Below are 20,328 nucleotides of genomic sequence, written 5' to 3' on the forward strand. Positions count from 1 at the left end.
GAGTGGACAGTGAGAGAGAGAGACAGAGAGAAAGGTCTTCCTTTGCCGTTGGTTCACCCTCCAATGGCCGCCGCGGCCGGTGCGCTGCGGCCGGCGCACCGCGCTGATCTGATGGCAGGAGCCAGGAGCCAGGTGCTTTTCCTGGTCTCCCATGGGGTGCAGGGCCCAAGCACCTGGGCCATCCTCCACTGCACTCCCGGGCCACAGCAGAGGGCTGGCCTGGAAGAGGGGCAACCGGGACAGAATTCGGCGCCCCAACAGGGACTAGAACCCGGTGTGCTGGCGCCGCTAGGCGGAGGATTAGCCTAGTGATCTGCGGCACCGGCCGTAATTACTTTTTAAAAAGATTACTTTATTAATGCAAAAAGCAGAGACAGAGAGAAAGCGTGCTTTCATTTGCTGTTTTACTCCCTAAATGGCCACATCAGCTGGGGCTGGGCCAGGTTGAAGCCAGGAGCCAGGAACTTCCTCTGTGTGTTTCACATGAGTGCAGAGACCCAAGCACTTGGGCCATCCTCTGCTGCTTTCCCAGACCATAGCAGAGAGCTGGATTGGAAGTGGAGCAGCTGGGATTCGAACCAGTGCTCCTATGGGATGCTGGCATGGCAAGAGGTCACTTAACCCTCTGTACCACAACGCTCGCCCCAATCAAGTACATTCAGTGAAAGCTCACTAGGAAAAAGAATCAGCTTCCTTAGGTTTGTCTTCATTGGAAAGACTCAACTTCCCCAGACTGCTTAATGTGGAATAGATTTAAGACAATAGTCAAGATTAGAGATTTGGGGGGCCCGGTGCTGTGGTGCAGTGGGTTAACAACCTGGCCTTAAGCAGCGGCATCCCATCCGGCTGCTCCACTTCCGATCCAGCTCTCTGCTGTGGCCTGGGAAAGCAGTAGAAGATGGCCCAAGTCCTTGGGCCCCTGTACCTGTGTGGGAAATCCAGAAGAAGCTCCTGGCTCCTGGCTTTGGATTGGCACAGCTCCTCCCGTTGCAGCCATATAGGGAGTGAACCAGCAGAAGGAAGACCTCTCTCTCTGTTTCTCCGTTTCTTGCTGCCTCTCCTCTCTCTGTGTGACTCTGACTTTCAAATAAATAAATAAATCTTTAAAAAAAAAAAGATTAGAGATTTGGGGTTGGCACTGTGGCATAGTGGGCTAAGCCTCTGCCTGCAGCGCTGGCATCCCATATGGGCACCGGTTCGTGTCCTGGCTGCTCCTCTTCTGATCCAGCTCTCTGCTATGGCCTGGGAAAGCAGTAGAAGATGGCACAGGTCCTTGGGCCCCTGCACCCACATGGGAGACCTGGAAGAAGCTCCTGAATCCTGGCTGTGGATTGGCCCAGCTCCAGCCATTGTACCCATTTAGGGAGTGAACCAGCAGATAGAAGACCTCTCTCTCTGTCTCTCCCTCTCTCTGTAACTCTACCTCTCAGATAAATAAAGAAAATCTTAAAAAAAAAATTAGAGGTTTGATTTGGGGATCATTGGTGGAGGTGACCATGAAAGCTGTGGCAGGAGGTAAAATCCCCATGAGAGAGGGACAGGAGAAGAGGGGGAGAGGGACAGCTACAGGCAGAGAAGGAAGAGAAGGAGGAGGAGGAGTTGGAGGTAGCAAAGACCAGAAAGTGCAGAATTAATCTGAAAGAACATTGCAGTTCAGGAAGGAAGAGGCGGCCAGTCGTCCTTGTCATGGTGGAGAAGTCATTAAGGATTAGGACTACATGAACAGACTAAACTGGTGTTTCAGAAGCAGCCAGCAGCAGACGTGTAGCCAGAGGCCAGAACTAGACCACACAGCACCAAAGACATTCAACAATCAAGGAAAGAGCAAGATGAAATCAAGATGGGAGGTGGGACCAGGAGATCCCATTCATCCGAGTAGCGTGCGGAGCCAAGTGCAGGACACAAACAGGTAGAAGACAAAGTTTCTGCATTCATGAAACGGTGCTGCACGTGTGCGTGAAAATGCGCTAAGTCAGACTTGCTGTTCAGAGTGCCACGGGAACTCAAAAGCGGAAGCAAGCCGCTGCCCCTGCAGGTGCTCAGGAGGCTTCCAGGGAGGGGGGGAGCTGAGCCGGGCCTGGGGGAAGGGCAGGAAGTCTGCAGGTGCACAGGGGGCCTGCACGCCCCTGACTCTGCAGAGAGGAGACGGAAGGGACAGGCTGGGGTTGGGGCCCCGCAGCTCGGCTGGATGGATGGGGTCACAGCAGCGGGAGCTTCCTAGCAGGGAAACCTGACTACTCCTGAAGGGGGAACCCAGCCCAGGGCAGAGAGGGAAGACGCGGGCACAGGCGAGCAGGGGCCAGCGATTACTGGGGGGCAGCCTGGAAGCGGGGTGAGCCCTGGACAGGAGCCCGTCAGAGGTGGAGGAGGCAGACACCTGTCGGGAGCGGGCAACGATGCTGGCTTACTGCCAGCGTATAAGGATTTTCTAAAGTGAGGTTCGGAGAGGCTGGGGAGGATTCAGAGTGGCCTAAGGAGAAAAAGACGTCTTGCATTAATTTATCTTGCACAGCACTTTCTTTAACAAACCATTCCAGGGGCCGGCGCTGTGGTGTAGTGGGTAAAGCTGCCACCTGCAGTGCCGGCATCCCATATGGGCACTGGTTCTAGTCCCGGCTGCTCCTCTTCCAATCCAGCTCTCTGCTATGGCCTGGGGAAGCAGTGGAAGATGGCCCAAGTGCTTAGGCCCCCGAACCTGGAAGAAGCTCCTGGCTCCGGATTGGCACAGCTCTGGCTGTTTCGGCCAATTGGAGAGTGAACCAACGGATGGAACTCTCTCTCCCTGCCTCTCCTTCTCCCTCTGTGTAACTCTGACTTTCAAATAAATAAATAAATAGATAAATATTTTTAAAAATACCAAAGAATTCCGGGGAGACCCTCCTGCAACTACTTTCAAAAAAGCAGCATGGGAAGTGCTGTGGGGAAGTGTTCGTTCGGGGCTCCCGGGACTCACACCTTGGTCAGCCTGAGTGATCGCATACGGAGTTTTCTATAGAGAAAGGACTCTCCGATGACTGCTGAATGTACAACAGAGAAGCAAACAAGCAAGACCCTGGACGTCTTGCATCTGCGCAGGGATAATTGTGAGAGACTAAAGAGCTCCCAACAGCAGAGACCCTGAACCAACCTAATGCCCTTTGACAGATGAGTGCAGAGCAAAAGTGGTCTGTACACATGAGGGAATACTACGCAGCCTTCAAAAGGAGGGGAATCCTGTCATTTGTGACAACGTGGATGCACCTGGAGGACTCCACGCTACGTGAACTATACGCCAGGCATGGCAGGACAGACGCTGAAGGCTCTCACTCCTGTGTGGACCCTCAAAGTGGAACTCACAGAAGCAGAGAGCAGAACAGGGGTTACCAGGGGCTGCTGGGGGGGGGGGGGCTGGCAATGTGCTGCTCAGTGGATGCAGAGTTTCAGTTGACAACAGGAATAACCTCAGGACAGCCAATGTCCAAGGTGTTACGAGCCGAATGCATTCATAACTAGCGATTACATAAGACTGAAAAAAATTGCTAGGTGTAGATTTGAAGTGTTATCACCCCAAAAATGAGAACCATGAAAAGTAATACGTATGTTAATGAGCTTGCTATAGCCATTTCACAAGTACACATATTTAAAAACCTCACGTTCTATACTACACATACAATTTTTATTTGCCAAAAAAATTTTTTTGGTTCCCTCCTTCCCATTATTTCAAACAAGACAGGGCTGTACTGTCCCTTATCTTCATTCCTTATCAGGAATACGCGTTGGCACTCGAAAGGTCTGAGTGCAGCTGGATGGAAAACCAAACAGAGGGGAGAGGGGAGAAGAGAACCCAGGAAGTCAGGCCAAAGAGCGGCCGGCTCCCACCCAGCCCCTGCCTCACCTGAACCAGGGTGGCCGACGATGAGGATGCTCGGTCTTCCTCCACCTCCTCGCCATGCTTCCAGGGTAAAGACCACGACGCAGAAGATGGCTCCGCCTTCTTATCTCCAGTCTACCACGGGGAGCAACTGGTCAGCAAAAGGCAGCGATTTCCTACCACCATAGCCAACCTCCTATCCATCCCTCTCAGACAAGAGTCAACTCACCGTGGTCCTCTGTATGTACAGTCAAACTGAAAATGAACCATAATGAAGAAGGAGATGGGAGAGGGAGAGGGAGGTGGGATGGGAGCTGGGGCAGGGAGAGGGTGGGTATGGGGGAAAGAACCAGTGTATTCCTCAAGTTGTAGCTATGAAAAAATGCATTCATTAAAAAAAATCAACTCACCAGGCGCTATAATCATAGCCTGGATTCCACCACACGCGCCATGAGTCAGCTATTTCTTTTCCGAACTAAATCCTGTTTCCAAATGTGATTCCTCTTCCTAAAGCCTACACAATACAGCTTTCGACTTTCTATTGACTGGACCCGTGTTGTGGTGCAGCGGGCTCAGCTGCTGCCTGTGTTGCTGGCATCCATCCACAATGCAGCGCCAGTTCAATTCCCAGTTGCTCAGCTTCCAATTCAGCTCCCTGCTAAGGCGCCTGGGAAAGCAGCAGATGATGGCCAAGGGCTTGGGTCATCCCTGCCACCCACATAGGAGACTTGGATGGATTTCTGGGCTCCTAGCTTTAGCCTGGCCCAGCCCTGGCTGTCGCAGCCATTTGGGGAGTGAAGCAGCAGATAGAAAACCATACTCTTTTTTTCTGTCTGTCTCTATCTATATATCACTCTGCCTTTCAAATAAATCAGTAAATCTTTTAAAATGTGTTTTTATTTAGTTGAGAGGCAGACATACACACACACAGCTCCCATCCACTGCTTCACTCCCCAAATGCCCAGAAGCTCAGAGTCAAGGACTTAATCCAGGTCTCCCACGTGGGTGGCAGCGACAGGGAGCCAACCCTTCGAGGCCTCACCTGCTGCCTCCCACGGTGCACAGAAACAGAAAGCTGGAATCAGGAGTGGAGCGGGAACTGGCACCCAGGCACCTGTTATGAGTGGAACAAGGCATCCCAACGAGCATCTTAACCACCAGGCCAAATGTGTTGCCCGTAAAAACTGTTTTTACAGGTAGAGAGATGGCTCATGCCACACAAAGGAGGTCTTCAGGAAGTTAATCTGCTAGCATGATTTTTTTTTTTTTTTGACAGGCAGAGTGGACAGTGAGAGAGAGAGACAGAGAGAAAGGTCTTCCTTTGCCGTTGGTTCACCCTCCAATGGCCGCCGTGGCTGGCGCGCTGCGGCCAGCGCACCGCGCTGATCTGATGGCAGGAGCCAGGTGCTTATCCTGGTCTCCCATGCGGGTGCAGGGCCCAAGCACTTGGGCCATCCTCCACTGCACTCCCTGGCCACAGCAGAGAGCTGGCCTGGAAGAGGGGCAACCGGGACAGAATCCAGCGCCCCAACCGGGACTAGAACCCGGTGTGCCGGCGCCGCAAGGCGGAGGATTAGCCTAGTGAGCCGCGGCGCCGGCCATGATTTTTTTTAAAAAATGATCTTTTAAAAAATTATTTATTTATTTGACAGGTAGAGTTATAGACAATGAGGAGAGACAGAGAGAGAGGTCTTCCACCTGCTGCTTCACTCCCCAAATGGCCGCAACGGCCGGAGCTGGGCCAATCTGAAGCCAGGAGCCAGGAGCTTCTTTGGGGTCTCTCATGCAGGTACAGAGGCCCAAGGACCTGGGCCATTTTCTACTGCTTTCCCAGGCCATAGCAGAGCTGGATCAGAAGTGGAGCAGCCAAGAGCCCACATGGGATGCTGGTGCCGCAGGTGGAGGATTAACCTACTGTGCCACAGCGCTGGCCCACTTGAATGTAATCTTTTTTTTTTAATTTTTTATTTTTGACAGGCAGAGTGGACAGTGAGAGAGAGAAACAGAGAGAAAGGTCTTCCTTTTTGCTGTTGGTTCACCCTCCAATGGCCGCCATGGCCGGCACGCTGCGGCTGGCGTACCGCGCTGATCCCAAGCCAGGATCCAGGTGCTTCTCTTGGTCTCCCATGGGGTGCAGGGCCCAAGCACTTGGGCCATCCTCCACTGCACTCCCAGGCCACAGCAGAGAGCTGGCCTGGAAGAGGGGCAACCGGGACAGAATCCGGCGCCCCGACCGGGACTAGAACCCGGTGTGCGGCGCCGCAAGGCGGAGGATTAGCCTATTGAGCCACGGCACCGGCCGAATGTAATCTTAAATGCAATCTTTAAAATAACAGTTTAATGGATAGGAGAAAAAATGGCCAAAATGACTGATCATCAGGGAAATGCGAATTAATCATAAGGAGATATCACTTCATGCCTGTCAGGATGCCTTTTTTTGAAAGACAAGAAATGCAAGTGTTGAGGAAGATGTGAAAAAAAGGGAATCCTGTCCACAGCTGATGGGAATGAACAGTACAGCCACGGTGAGAGCAGTAGGGAGGCTCTCAAAAGTTTCAAACAGGGGCTGGTGCTGTGGCGAAGCAGGTTGAAGCCGCCACCTGCAGTGCTGGCATCCCATGCGGGTGAGGGTTCGAGTGCCGGCAGCTCCACTTCTGATTCAGCTCCATGCTGTGGCCTGGGTAAGCAGTGGAAGATGGTCTGAGTCCTTGGGCCCCTGCACCTGTGTGGGAGACCCAGAAGAAGCTCCTGGCTCCTGGCTTCAGATAGGCACAGCTCCAGCCATTGCAACCAATTAGAGAGTGAACCAGTGGATGGGAGACCTCTCCCTCTCTCTTTCTCTGCCTCTCCATCTCTATGTAACTCTGACTTTCAAATAAATAAATAAATAAATCTTTAAGAAAAAAAAAAGACTCAATGGCAGTAGTTATCTCGCACAACTCATGTCACCAACGGTAGCGTTTTAGACCAAAAGACAAAGGCAAATATCGGGGAGACAAAGTTCTAAACATCACAGCAGGAGTGCCAAGCAACGCGTGGACTCTCAAAATTCCAGAGAAAGTACTCGGAAGTCTGAATTCGACAGAGAATTCATTTTCTTGGTGAGGGCAATGTCTGGGTTCCATTTCTACCACTCTTACGTGGTGACGTAGGCTTAGCCGCTCTTAAACAACAGTAATAACATAGAACGATTTCAACCGTACCTTTACAATACCTATCAGTGTTACTTTTAAAATCTCTAGGTCTCCACTCATCTTTAAGCTGTTTTCATTGCCTTTCCTTTTGAGCCTGGGCTCAACCTTTAACAAGAAAGTCATTTTTCCTTACTTCACTCTTCACGGAGCCCTCCTCCACCTCTTCCTTGAGTGCTGGCAGGAAAGACATGGAGCCTCTCGGGTTCACCTGCAAGGCAGGAGCACAGAACACGTGCAGGCAGTCTGCGGACCAGCAGCGCCGGGATCCCGGCCTGGCTGCATTTCTGTAGCTAATGTGGGCTGCCTTCATCCGAGACACTCACCCACACAAGCGGCTGGCCGCTGGGTCCTGCACCTGCAAGCTCATTCAGCCAAAAAATCCTGTGAAACCCTGGAGCCCTTTGCACTTGTCCTGAGCCCTGTGGTCCCTCATCCAGTAAGCGAAAAGGCGGACCCGTGAATACGGATTCAGAGTGGGCTGCAGGAGGCGCTGGCCCACTTCTGAGTCGACAACGGGCTGACTTCTCTGCAGGAAGCTACTGCAAAGGGTTCACTCCCACTCGCCGGCCGGTGGAATTAAAAGCACGTCCCAGGTCACTCAGGCATACAGTTTCTGGGTTGAGTCCAACACGGACACACCCTAAGGATTTGCTTGCAACAGACACAAACTCAGGTGGAAGATTTCCACTTTCCCAAACTCCCCTGCTAAGGGGCCAAGGACTGTTCAGCTGAAAACTACTGGCCACAGAACAGCCTTGTGGAAGGTGGGCCCGCCCTTAACCCAAAGCCACACGCACCTGCCACTCAGAAATATCCCCTTCGGCCACGCCACCTTCCTCGGACGCTCCGGCTGGAAGCAACTGTCTTTCCCCTTCTTCTTGGTCTTGCTTCAAATGCCGGTGAAGGGTTAGCACAGCAGTCTTCAAGTCCCCCAACACCTCTTCTTTTTTCTGGTTTAAACTCAGAATCTGCTTCTGTGCCTGTTCCATTTCTCCCTGTGCACAAAGAGTGTGTGTGTTGATCTGGGGAGCTGGAGGCCTGCCTGGGAGACCCTACCTCCTCCAGTGCGAGGTATGGGGAGTCTTCCAAGCTATGTATTTTTGGGGGGGCAGGGGTGTGGGTAGCGGTGTCAGGTGGACAGAAGAGTCCGGAACTGACTGCTGATATAATACTGTTCTTTTCCATCCTAGCTACATTTCCAGAGGTCCTGTGTCAGGTTTAGGAGGGTAATTCTCAAAGTTCACAGAGAGGCCAGCATCAAGGTGCCGCAGGTTAAGCAGCCACCTACAACACCAGCATCCCGTATGGGCAGCGGTTCAAGTCCCAGCTGCTCCACTTCTGATCCAGCTCCCTGCTAATGCGCCTTGGAAAGCAGTAGGAGATGGCCCAAGTCCTTGGGCCCCTGCCACCCATGTGGGAGACTCAGAGGAAGCATCTGGCTCCTGGCTTTGGCCTGGCCCAGCCTTGGCTGCTGCAGCCATTTGGGAATGAAACAATGCATGTAAGTTTTCTCTCCCTCTCAAACAGATTTTAAAAGCAATTTTTTAAAAAGCTCATAGAAAACAGAATTAAAAGGTAAGTTTATGTTGGTGTGGATTTTTTGAAATCCATGCATCATTTTTTCATAATAGGCATTTTCTATGAACTTTCTGAAGATCCCTCGCAGGCATGGATTTCAAAAATGTCGCACCACGATAAACGTCATGCAACCTCACTTCCGAGAACTCCGGAGTACGCGTGTGTCAGCCTCACCAGGCAGCTTGAGAATCAGAGTCTGGGGGTGGAGCCGTAGCAAGTCCCAGGGGTGACTGTGGGGTGAGGACAGAGTGACAGCCATGGCCCTGGGCGGACAGAAGCAGAACCCACAGGCACAGGTCTGCGAGTTTGCTGTTTAATGACAGCAGAAGTGACTGGAATGCACTTCTCATTTATTTGAATTTTTAAAAGATATATTATTTATTTATTTGGGAGGCAGAGTAAGAGAGAGAGAGAGAGAGAGAGAGAGAGAGAGATCTTCCAGCTGCTGTGTCATCCCCCAAATGGTCCCAACAGCCAGGGCTGGGCCATGCCAAAGCCTGGAGCCTGGAGCTCCACCTGGGTTTCCCACATTGGAGGCAGGGGTCCAGGCACTTGCAGTTGGACCATCTTCTGATGCCTTAACAGATGCATTAGCTGGATGGGAAACAGAGCAGCCAGGACTCAACCTGGCACTCCTGACACGGGGTGCTGGCATTGCAGGTGGTGGCTTAACCTGCTGCATCCTGACACTGGCCCTGCATTCCCATCGGGTCACACGGATGATTAAGAATGCATGTTCCCGGCAGGCTTGCCTCCCAGGGGATTCGTAAGCACGCTAGCGTGTGTGGACACGGAGAGTAAACAAGGTTTGAAATCTCATCTTTTATTATTTTCTTGCAAGTCTTCCTTAGTGTCCCTGAATTCATGTACATTTTCTGCAGGTTCATCTTTAGAAATGCATGGGGGTGGGGCTGGCGCTGTGGTGTAGACAGTAAAGCCACTGCCTGTGATGCTGGCATCCCATGTGGATGCCGGTTCGAGTCCCGGCTGCTCCACTTCCCATCCAGCACTGCCTACAAGCTGACCATTTTCATGGTCACTCTGAAACTTTTTGCCTGGTGCACAGCTGGCACAAAAGCAGTGATGAGCAAAGCTGCTGGCACCTCCTATGAATCCAGGTAAGGACACTATAATAGCAGTTACTAATTCTTCACTAGGATGTGCTTAGAGTAAAAACCTGCCAATTTCACGTAAGAAAATCTGTGATCTTGGGACCAGCGCCGTGGCGCACTAGGTTAATCCTCCACCTGCAGTGCCGGCATCCCATGTGGGCGCTGGTTCTAGTCCCAGCTGCTCCACTTCCAAACCAGCTCTCTGCTGTGGCCTGGGAAAGCAGTGGAAGATGGTCTAAGTCCTTGGGCCCCTGCACCTGTGTGGGAGACCCGGAAGCTCCTGGCTCCTGGCTTTGGGTCGGTGCAGCTCCAACCATTGTGGCCAATTGGGGAGTGAACCAACGGATGGATGACCTCTCTCTCTCTCTTTCTGTGTAACTCTGACTTTCAAATAAATAAATAAATATTTAAAAAAACTAGCAGGAAAGGCTTGCCATGAAAACCATTATAACTGTCCCATCAGCTGTCCAGAAAGGCGAGTTGTCCCAATACCCCATGTGACACCAGCCCCTTTGCTACCAGAGCCAACCCAGACCAAATGCACCATGCCTCAGCGAGGGGCAGTTGGAAAGCCCACCACTGAGGAAGCAGACGGGGCATCACTGGCCCAGTGTGCGGACTGAGACTGTCCAGTCTACAGCTGCATTGCTTTTTAATAATGATATTAAAGAACCACCTATTTTATGAAATGAGGGTAGAAAGTAAACACACAGTAAATGCCATCAATGGCAAGAGAGAAGTAGGAAGTGACACTGCACCACCCTGAGGGCTGCCAGACACCAAGGGCTTAGTGAGTGCTGGTGGAATGGACTTGGAAGAAGGCGTGAAAGAAACGCACCTGGGCCTGTGGCAGGTGGGCAGCCTGGCCTGCTGACGTGTGTTCACGGGAGACGTCATCTGCGTGATCGCTTAAGATCTGCTGGAACTTCTGTATTTCTTCATCATATTCATTAGTCTGTTTTATGACTGCCTATAAAGTAACCCCCCCAAAAAAAGAATCTTTGTCATAATGTAGATTAACGGGCTATTTCCATTGTTTATCCCTAGGATCAGTTCCCATTCAATGCCACTCATACAGATTTCAATAGGCAAACTAGGAGTTTTTCTAGTAAGAATATGTTTATATTTTAATATTACATTTATATTATAAATATAGAGAATGTTTGCAGGGCTGGTGCCTAGACTTCTTGCCATATTAGATGTCAGGGCACCTTGGGTAGTGCTTGGAGTCCAAGAAGTTAGACACACCTTTGCTCTTAGTATTTCCAGTCCACAGGTTTCACTCTGGGGGGCTTTTATGGCATGCTAACACAAAGCCGCAAAGTTTGATGAAATGACTGATGTCGTTTTAATACACACTCCGTGTGGAGTTTCTACATGAAAAAGTGATATTACTGATCCAAAATGGCCCAGGCATGGGATTTGAATGGTGATGGATTTTTCTGGATGCAGACACAGCCTCACCCGGCATCCCTTGGGATCGGTGATACACACTTGAGAGGCTGCGGGTTTAGGGGGAGTCTGAATTTACAGCACATGGCAAAACTAATCAGAACAGAAACCAGAATTTACTTGGAGGAGGAGCAGGGCTCAGACCTAGTTGTGGACAAAATAATAGGTTCAAAGCTTAATGAAAGGTAAAGAAAGGGGCTTCAAAACAAAGTCCAGATTCTTTTTCCGAACGCTTCCTCCTGAAGCAAAATGCCCCTGGAACTACAAAGTTTCTGGCCAACACACAATTCTTCCTTGTATCTTCCTTAATATTTAACCATAATTTTAGCTGCAGGCTAGAAATGAATAACTATGTGCACTGAACACACCTGTGCTTTGGCCTCAATAATGAATTGCATCCCCTTTCTCCCCACAAAAGTACTTTGTCTCATTTTCCACAATGAGGGCACTTATAATATCTAAATTAGGGGGGCTGGCGCTGTGGTGTAGCGGGTAAAGCCACCACCTGCAGTATCAGCATCCAATATGGGCACCGGTTCTAGTCCAGGCTGCTCCACTTCTGATCCAGCTCTCTGCTATGGCCTGGGAAAGCAGTAGAAGATGGCCCAAGTCCTTGGGCCCCTGCCCCTGTGTGGAAGACCTACAAGAAGCTCCCAGCTCCTGGCTCCTGGCTTCAGATCAGCTCAGCTCCGGCCATTGGGAGTGAACCAGCAGATGGAAGACCTTTCTCTCTCTCTCTCTCTGCCTCTCCTTCTTTCTCTGTGTGTAACTCTGACTTTCAAATAAATAAATCTTTAAAAAAAAAAAAGTTCATGCCAAATGGAGCTAAAATAGATTTAGATGTGACAAATTTTGAAATCCACACATAGTTTAATAATGTACCTTCTGCGTGAACCTTCTGAACTTAGCTTTTTCCATTTTCCATGAACTTCTAAAGTCCCCCACTACAAATTCATCTGTGGTCTTTTAGCAAGTCCTTTAATCCTCTGTTGCTACCCCCCATCAAGATGGCCAGGGGAAGACACAATGGCTTTATCATGATTCCTCCAGAGAGCTAGATGTGTCACTCAGGTTGTATTCTGTGCCCACAGCTTTTTAGCCACAGAAATCTTAACAACTGCAGGGTGGAATTAAATAGACGGTCAGTCTGCCTTAATGTCTTCGACCAGAGCAAGGTAAGAAGTGAGAAAAACAGCCTGGGTCCCACCGGAGCACAAAGACAGGCTTTTAAGTATCCGATGCCACCTCCCGGATCATAGTCAGTTTCAACGGCAATCGCAAACTCAGTCAGCTTTGGCGGGACTCTTCCACCTGCCGAGCTGGTGTCATCACGAGCCGCTCACCTTTAGTAACTCGTTCTGCTCCTGAGTCACGTTCTCCAGCAGCTTGAGGTCCTGGAGAAGTTGGCTTGTGCGCTGGAACACGGGCAGAGGGCCCCTTCCCGCCTGCGGCAGCCGCAGCCCCACTTGGTAAGACACTATCTCAGCAATGGTCTTCTTCATGGGCCGCAGGTTGTCCAGGATGACCTGTGTGATGGGAGCGAGGCCCGGGGCATGAACACACACACACACACACACACACACACACACACACTGCTACATTAAAGCAACTGCACCATGTAGTCTCTTGTTTCAGTTTTTGAAACATTCCCTTGGCTCAGGCTGAAAATAGCTATGACATCACTTATGATCAAAGGAGTTAAAGATCTCTCTTGGGGAAAGAGCACCTGGGGCTACAGTGACCTGTCACGGCTGAGTGCATCGGGCCCAGCCTCCTCCTCCCCCTCCCCTCCTCCCCTCCTCTCCTCCCCGCCCTCCCTCTGCAGAACTGCTGTTTCCCTCTATGCATCATCCCAGGCAGAGGGCTACGTAAGGGCAGGTGCTGTGTCTTACTGTGTCCCACTCACACACTGATCGCTCTTAACAAACAGCTTCCCGTACAATGGGCCCCCAAGAAGCGCTTCCCGAGTTCAACCATCCTGCCTAACGTGGTGAGTCCCAGGAGTGTAATGGCATTTTGCTTTAATAACACCTGGTCCAGAGAAGTCTGGGCTTACATAACCACCAAAAGAAAGAGGGCACTCGCTGTACTAAGTACTCCATATAGGAGGGGTGATCAGAAAGTTTTTGAAAACACTTCAAAATGTTTTTACTCTAAAATCAACTCATCTGAATTTTTTTTTTTTTTTTTAATTTATTTGCAGGGGCCGGTGCTGTGGCGTAGCAGGTAAAGCTGCCGCCTGCAGTGCCGGCATCCCATATGGGCGCTGGTTCGAGTCCTGGCTGCTCCACTTCCGATCCAACTCTCTGCTGTGGCCTGGGAAAGCAGTAGAAGATGGCCCAAGTCCTTGGGCCCCTAAATCTGCATGGGAGACGCAGGAGAAGCTCCTGTTTCTTGCCTTCAGATTGGCGCAGCTCTGGCTGTTACAGCAATCTGGGGAGTGAACCAGTGGATAGAAGACCTCGCTCTCTCTCTGCCTCTCCTTCTCTTTCTGTGTAACTAATTTTCAAATAAATGAATCTTTTTTTTTTTTTTTTGACAGGCAGAGTGGACAGTGAGAGAGAGAAACAGAGAGAAAGGTCTTCCTTTTTGCCGTTGGTTCACCCTCCAATGGCCAACGCAGCCAGCGCGCTGCGGCCGGCGCACCGTGCTGATCCGATGGCAGGAGCCAGGTACTTCTCCTGGTCTCCCATGGGGTGCAGGGCCCAAGCACTTGGGCCATCCTCCACTGCACTCCCGGGCCACAGCAGAGAGCTGGCCTGGAAGAGGGGCAACCGGGACAGAATCCGGCACCCCGACCGGGACTAGAACCCGGTATGCCGGCGCCGCAAGGCGGAGGATTAGCCTAGTGAGCCGCGGTGCCGGCCTATAAATGAATCTTTAAAAAATTTATTTGCAAGGCAGAGAGAGCACGTGAGAGAGTGTGCTTTTATGCACTGGTTCATTCCCCAGGTGCCTGCAACAGCAAGGGCCAAGCCCCGGGAGCGGAACTCAATCCATTTATTGGGCAAGAAAGCCGATAGATACCTTGAGCCATCACTGCCATCTCCCAGTGTGCATTAGCCGGAAGCTGGGGTCAGGAGCTGCAGTCAGGTACAAAAACCCAGAACACTGGGCCTCTTAACTGCTGGTTTAAACTCCAGCCCCTAAACTTATAGTTTAATTCCCATTTTTCCACCAACTTTATAAAGTACCCCCATGAATCATTTTATTTAACCCTCAAAACTACCCAGAGAAGTAAGATTCCTAACCTAGATTTCACAGGTAAGGAACGAGGCGGGGGAGGAGGGGCACAGAAGTTAGAAGACCCTGCTAAGGGAATGGGCAGGATTTGAACCCAGGCCTTTCTGATCCGAAAGCACTGCTCTTGACCGTGAGGCTGAGGGAGAATCAATTCCCTCTGGTGTTTGGAGCCTCTCGGCTCCCGAGCAGGGAGCTCTAAGTGTGTTGTAACGGACCAATGTAATCATCTCGCTGCCAATGCAGTGGTAAGAAAGAGAGTCCAGGAAACACTGAAAGTCACGGCCAATAGGCCCCGTGGCTGGGGCTGGAACCCAGTTCAGCACAACCTGGATTTGACTTGTAGGCAAAACTTAAAAAAAATAACCCGTAGGACAATCATCTTTATATGGTTAGTACTAAGAATGATTTAAAGTATATTTACAGTCATTCCGCTCTGTTTCCCTGTGATAATAGCGAGATTAAATGCTTTGCATCAGATCCTAGGATTACATGGTTTAAAGCAGATATAAACATTAGGAGAAAATACTTTGAATAAAAGTATTTTATACTTAGTACTTAGACGTAGTACACACTTACCTCCCCATGTTTCAGATGTTCTTCTGGTGAAAAATCAAATATCTCTTTGGATAGCAGGATAGTTTTAATTTTTGAGACTTTTTTCTCCATTGATTTTACTTCCGATTCAATAGCGACCACATCCTAGAATTTCAGAAACAGAAACTCGCTCATACCATTTAATGCTGTGATCAACAGTCTGTGAAACAAAATCTATGACCTTTAATCCTGTTCCCATAGTTAACCAAAGGGTGCTTGCCACCTACACATCTTAAGAACCAAGCAGGGGGCCGGCGCTGCGGCTCACTAGGCTAATCCTCTGCCTTGCGGCGCCGGCACACCGGGTTCTAGTCCCGGTCGGGGCGCCGGATTCTGTCCCGGTTGGCCCTCTTCCAGGCCAGCTCTCTGCTATGGCCCGGGAGTGCAGTGAGGATGGCCCAAGTGCTTGGGCCCTGCACCCCATGGGAGACCAGGAGAAGCACCTGGCTCCTGCCATCGGATCAGCGCAGTGCGCCGGCCGCAGCGGCCATTGGAGGGTGAACCAACAACAAAGGAAGACCTTTCTCTCTGTCTCTCTCTCTCTCACTGTCCACTCTGCCTGTCAAAAAAAAAAAAATCTATACCAAAAAAAAAAAAAAAAAGCGGGTAAACCCACCACAACTCCACTTCGGATCCAGCTCCCTATTAATGGCCTGGGACAAACAGCAGAAGATGGCCCAGGTACTTGGGCCCCTGCCACCCATGTGGGACACCCGGATGAAGCTTCTGGTTCCTGGCTTTGGCCTGGTCCAGCTCTGTACCTCTGTATCTCTGTCTCTCCCTCTCTCTCTCTGTAACTCTGCCTTTCAAATAAAATAAGTAAATCTTAAAAAAAAAGCATAGAGCCAGTTCTCACTCATACAATGAGAACAAAGGTACTATGCACCCAACCCAGTTTTTGAATAAACTCTCAAGGATCTAGAAACTCTTCCAATTCATCTTTGGAATGTGTTTAAACGCCTGACTACAAGTGGGTCTGGCATGTTAAAAATTCCACTACTTGAAGTAATACGATAAAGCAAGCCTTGAGAAGCCAACACACAGGAGCCCGGAAACTGGAAAGATTTCCTTGTCAACCTCCTCATCGACTGTTGCCCAGGAGAATGGCACTGGGTTATTTTAGAAGCTGCTCAGAGTCACTGAAACAGCAGATCATTTGTCCGGAGCTTGTTCCTCATCAACGTCAACACCCAGAACCTGGCCAAGAACCTTCAAGTGAAGCTGTTGCAAAAATAAGTTCAAGTGTCTGCTGTAAAACCTACAGAGGGAAGTCCACCCACAGTAGGACAGCCCTCAGATTCTCACTTTAGAATTCAGTGCAGGGGCGGGCCCTGTGGTATAGTCGGTTAAAGCCCCAGCCTGCAGGCTGGCATCCCATATAGGTGCCAGTTCTAGTCCTGCCTGCTCCACTTCTGATCCAGCTCCCTGCTAATGCACCTGGGAAAGCAGTGGAGGATGACCCTATTAATGGCCTGGGAAAAACAGCAGGAGGATGGCCCAGGTACTTGGGCCCCTGCAGCTACGAGGGAGACCTGGAAGAAGCTCCTGGCTCCTGGCTCAGCTCCGGCCATTGAGGCCATTTGGGGAGTGAACCAGCAGATGGAAGCCCTCTATCTCTTCTCTCTCTCTCTCTCTCTCTTCCTCTCTGTAACTCTGTCTTTCAAATAAATAAAATAATTAAAAAAAAAAAAAAAAGAATCCAGGGGCCGGCGCTGTGGTTAATCCTCACTTGGTTAATCCTCCACCTGCGGCACCGGCATCCCATATGGGCGCCGGGTTCTAGTCCCGGTTGCTCCTCTTCCAGTCCAGCTCTCTGCTGTGGCCCGGGAGGGCAGTGGAGGATGGCCCAAGTCCTTGGGCCCCTGCACCCACTTGGGAGACCAGGAAGAAGCACCTGGCTCCTGGCTTTGGATCGGCGCAGCGCCAGCCGTTGTGGCCATTTGGGGGGTGAACCAGTGGAAGGAAGACCTTTCTCTCTGTCTCTCTCTCTCACTGTCTATAACTCTATCTGTAAAAAAAAAAAAAAAAAAAAAAAAAAAAAAGCTAAAAAAAATAGAATAAGCTTCAGTAACCAAGATTACTCCAGTACTTTTTAATCCTCAAAGTTATTTGAGTGTGGTATAGGAAATATAATTAAAAAACAAAAATTGTGGCACAGCGGGTAAAGCCACCACCTGAGACACTGGAATTCCGTGTGGGCGCTGGTTTGTGTCCCAGCTGCGCCACTTCTGGGGTTCAGCTCTGCTGATGGCCTGGGAAAGCAGCAGAAGATGGCCCAAGTGTTTGGGCGCCTGCTACTCACAGGGGAGAACTGGATGAAGCTCCTGGCTCCTGGCTCATCCATGGCTGTAGTGGACATCTGGGCAGTGAACCATGGGATGGGAAGAACTCACCCTCTCTGTCACTCCCTCTCTCTGTCACTCTGCCTTGCAAACAAATAAATCAACATTTTAAAAAAATGCCTCATATTTCAAGCAAACAAAATTATTTAAAAATCTAGTGACTTGCGCAGAGCAGCCCCTCAGTAAATATTTGTTAGTGGTGAAAAAAGACTTAAGATTGCATACTTTAATTCCCTCTTTCCTCATCAATCCCCCCCCCCCTTTTTTTTTTGACAGGCAGAGTGGACAGTGAGAGAGAGAGACAGAGAGAAAGGTCTTCCTTTGCCGTTGGTTCACCCTCCAATGGCCGCCGCGGCCGGCGCGCTGCGGCCGGCGCACCGCGCTGATCCGATGGTAGGAGCCAGGAGCCAGGTGCTTTTCCTGGTCTCCCATGGGGTGCAGGGCCCAAGCACCTGGGCCATCCTCCACTGCACTCCTGGGCCATAGCAGAGAGCTGGCCTGGAAGAGAGGCAACCAGGACAGAATCCGGCACCCCAACCGGGACTAGAACCCGGTGTGCCGGCGCCGCAAGGTGGAGGATTAGCCTAGTGAGCCGCCGCGCCGACCCCTCATCAATGCTTTTAAACCAACATTATCTTCTCTTGGAGAAGGAGAAAGCATGGCGCTTACTTGATCCTGACTCTCCTTTAAAAAGATAGCTTCTGGATTGAGACGTGTGTGTGTGTGTGTGTGTGTGTGTGTGCGCACGTGTGCTTTTTATTATAGCTATAATACAGGTTACAAAGTAAAACACAACATAATTCAAGCCATAAGAACACAAATGCAAAGTTTACCATCCATGTGTCTCCGTATAATCTGGACATGCACTAGTATACTCCAATCAGCCGAGGAAATGTAAATTAACAGAGAAAACTCACACCCCCACTTACATCAGCCATGCGCTGAATCTGTGGAAGGCTCTCCAGTAACTTCTGCTGTAAAGCAGTGATTTGACTGCTCAACCCCTGGATGGACTGCGTGAGGTCATCCGTATCGAAAATTGTGGACAGCTCTTCCAGATCCGTGAGAACAGAGTGTAGCAGACTGTGCTTCTGTTCTGAGTCTTCCAAAGCCATCTGGGGAGAGACAGAGACAGACAGAGAGAGAGAGAGGAGAGAGGAGAGAGAGGAGAGAGGGAGAGACATATCAATACACCTAGATATTGAAACAAATTCATTAAAAACTATCACAGAAAATGTAAATTAGTTTCAGCATTTCGAATTCCTGGTCCCGTCTAGCTACTTAAGGAACAATGAATGGTGTCTGTCTCAATATAATGGATGACCTCAGAGCATCCCCGAGCATGGGGACACACCAAGAGTCGTGTATATGCGGTCTTCACCCCCAACTCCTAGCCCCGAAACAGGCCCACACGTCCAAGTAAGTGTGAGGTCAACTGAGCTTCAGCGAGGTGCCAAAGTAGTGCCAGGGCGAGCATTTCAACAACTCATCCCGGCACATTAGCCATCACTATGGAATAAGCATCAAGGGGCGGGCGTTGTGATACAGCAGGTGAACCCACTGTCTGCATCCTGCATCAGATTGCCACTCTGAGTACTGGCTGCCCTGCTTCGGGTCCAGCTCCCTGCAATGTATCTGGGAAGGCAGCTGAAGATGGTCTGAACGCATGGGCCCCTGTCACCCACGTGGGAGACCCAGATGGACTTCCAGCCTCCTGGCTTCTGCCTGGCCCAGCCCAGGCCATTGCAGCCATTTGAGGGAGTGCACCAGCAGATGGAAGATCTCCTTCTCCCTCCCACCCTGCTTTTCTTTTTTCCTTTTTAAATGTTTATTTATTTATTTGAAAGAGTAACAGAGAGGCAGAGGCAGAGGCAGAGAGAGAGAGAGAGAGTCTTCCATCCGCTGATTCACTCCCCAAATGGCTATAATGGCTGGAACTGAGCCAATCCCAAGTCAGGAGCCAGGAGTTTCCTCCAGGTCTCCCATGCAGGTGCAGGGGCCCAAACACTTGGGCCATCTTCTACTGCTTTCCCAGGCCACAGCAGAGAGCTGGATCGGAAGTGGAGCAGCCGGGACTCGAACTTGTGCTCATATGGGATGCCAGCACTGCAGGTGGTGACTTTATCCACTATGCCACAGTGCCGGCCCCATGCTGCTTTTCACATAAATCTTTTTGAAAAAATGAAATTTAATCCTTGATTCAAACCATGTATCACAATTAACATGAAACGGATCACAGACCTAAAAATTGAGAGTTAAATCTATCAAGTTTGTGCAAGAAAACATAGGTAAATCTATAAGTATTTCTTACATATAACACACAAGCATAATACATTAAAGAAAATACTGATAAATTTAATTTCATCAAATTGATAACATTCACTCTCTAAAACAGTATTGAGAGAGGGGCTGAGGGTAAAGCCTGCTGCCGGCACCCCATATGGGCACCAGTCGGAGTCTCAGCTGCTGCACTTCCAGTTCAGCTCCCTGCTAGTGTGCCTGGGAAAGCAGTGGAAGATGGCCCGAGTGCTTGGGCCCCTGCACCTGTGTGGGAGACCCAGAAGAAGCTCCTGGCTTCAGAACAGCCTAGCTCTGGCTGTTTGTGACCATCTGGGGAGTGAACTAAGGGATGGAAGATCTCTCTCTCTCTCTCTCTCTCTCTCTCTGTAACTCTGCCTTTCAAATAAATAAATTAATTAAAAAACAAGTATTAAGAGAACGAAAAGAAAAGCTGTAGAATGACAGTAACTGCAGACCACATATATGACAATGGGATGGTTCGCAGGCTGTTTTACAAGTAATTCTTCCAAGTTAATAATCAGAAAACACAACTCAGTTGCAAAATGAGCAAAAAGTATTGAAGAGACATTTCACAATAGAAGTGTCAAAATGACAAATAAGAACATGAATTAAGTGCTCAAAATCTAATGATTTGCCATTAGATAAACACCAATTGAACCACA

The 20,328-nt window shown here is 50.0% G+C and overlaps 1 protein-coding gene across 8 annotated transcripts in view; it reads right to left on the reverse strand.

Annotated features, from left to right (window-relative positions):
* The window catches only part of SYNE2 (spectrin repeat containing nuclear envelope protein 2), a 392,381-nt gene that overhangs the window by 132,911 nt on the left and 239,142 nt on the right, over positions 1–20,328 (reverse strand). For all 8 annotated transcript variants that reach the window (XM_051826403.3, XM_051826401.3, XM_051826405.3 and 5 more), the window contains 7 exons: positions 18,295–18,480; positions 15,006–15,128; positions 12,530–12,712; positions 10,573–10,704; positions 7,842–8,039; positions 7,178–7,252; positions 3,875–3,985 (listed from right to left, as the gene is read on the reverse strand). In XM_051826403.3, the coding sequence (XP_051682363.3) occupies positions 3,875–3,985; positions 7,178–7,252; positions 7,842–8,039; positions 10,573–10,704; positions 12,530–12,712; positions 15,006–15,128; positions 18,295–18,480 (1,008 nt within the window). The remainder of the gene's footprint in view (positions 1–3,874; positions 3,986–7,177; positions 7,253–7,841; positions 8,040–10,572; positions 10,705–12,529; positions 12,713–15,005; positions 15,129–18,294; positions 18,481–20,328) is intronic.

This window comes from Oryctolagus cuniculus, chromosome 20, assembly GCF_051225735.1.
Source record: "Oryctolagus cuniculus isolate XC-2025 breed Fujian yellow rabbit chromosome 20, ASM5122573v1, whole genome shotgun sequence".
Taxonomy (NCBI): domain Eukaryota; kingdom Metazoa; phylum Chordata; class Mammalia; order Lagomorpha; family Leporidae; genus Oryctolagus; species Oryctolagus cuniculus.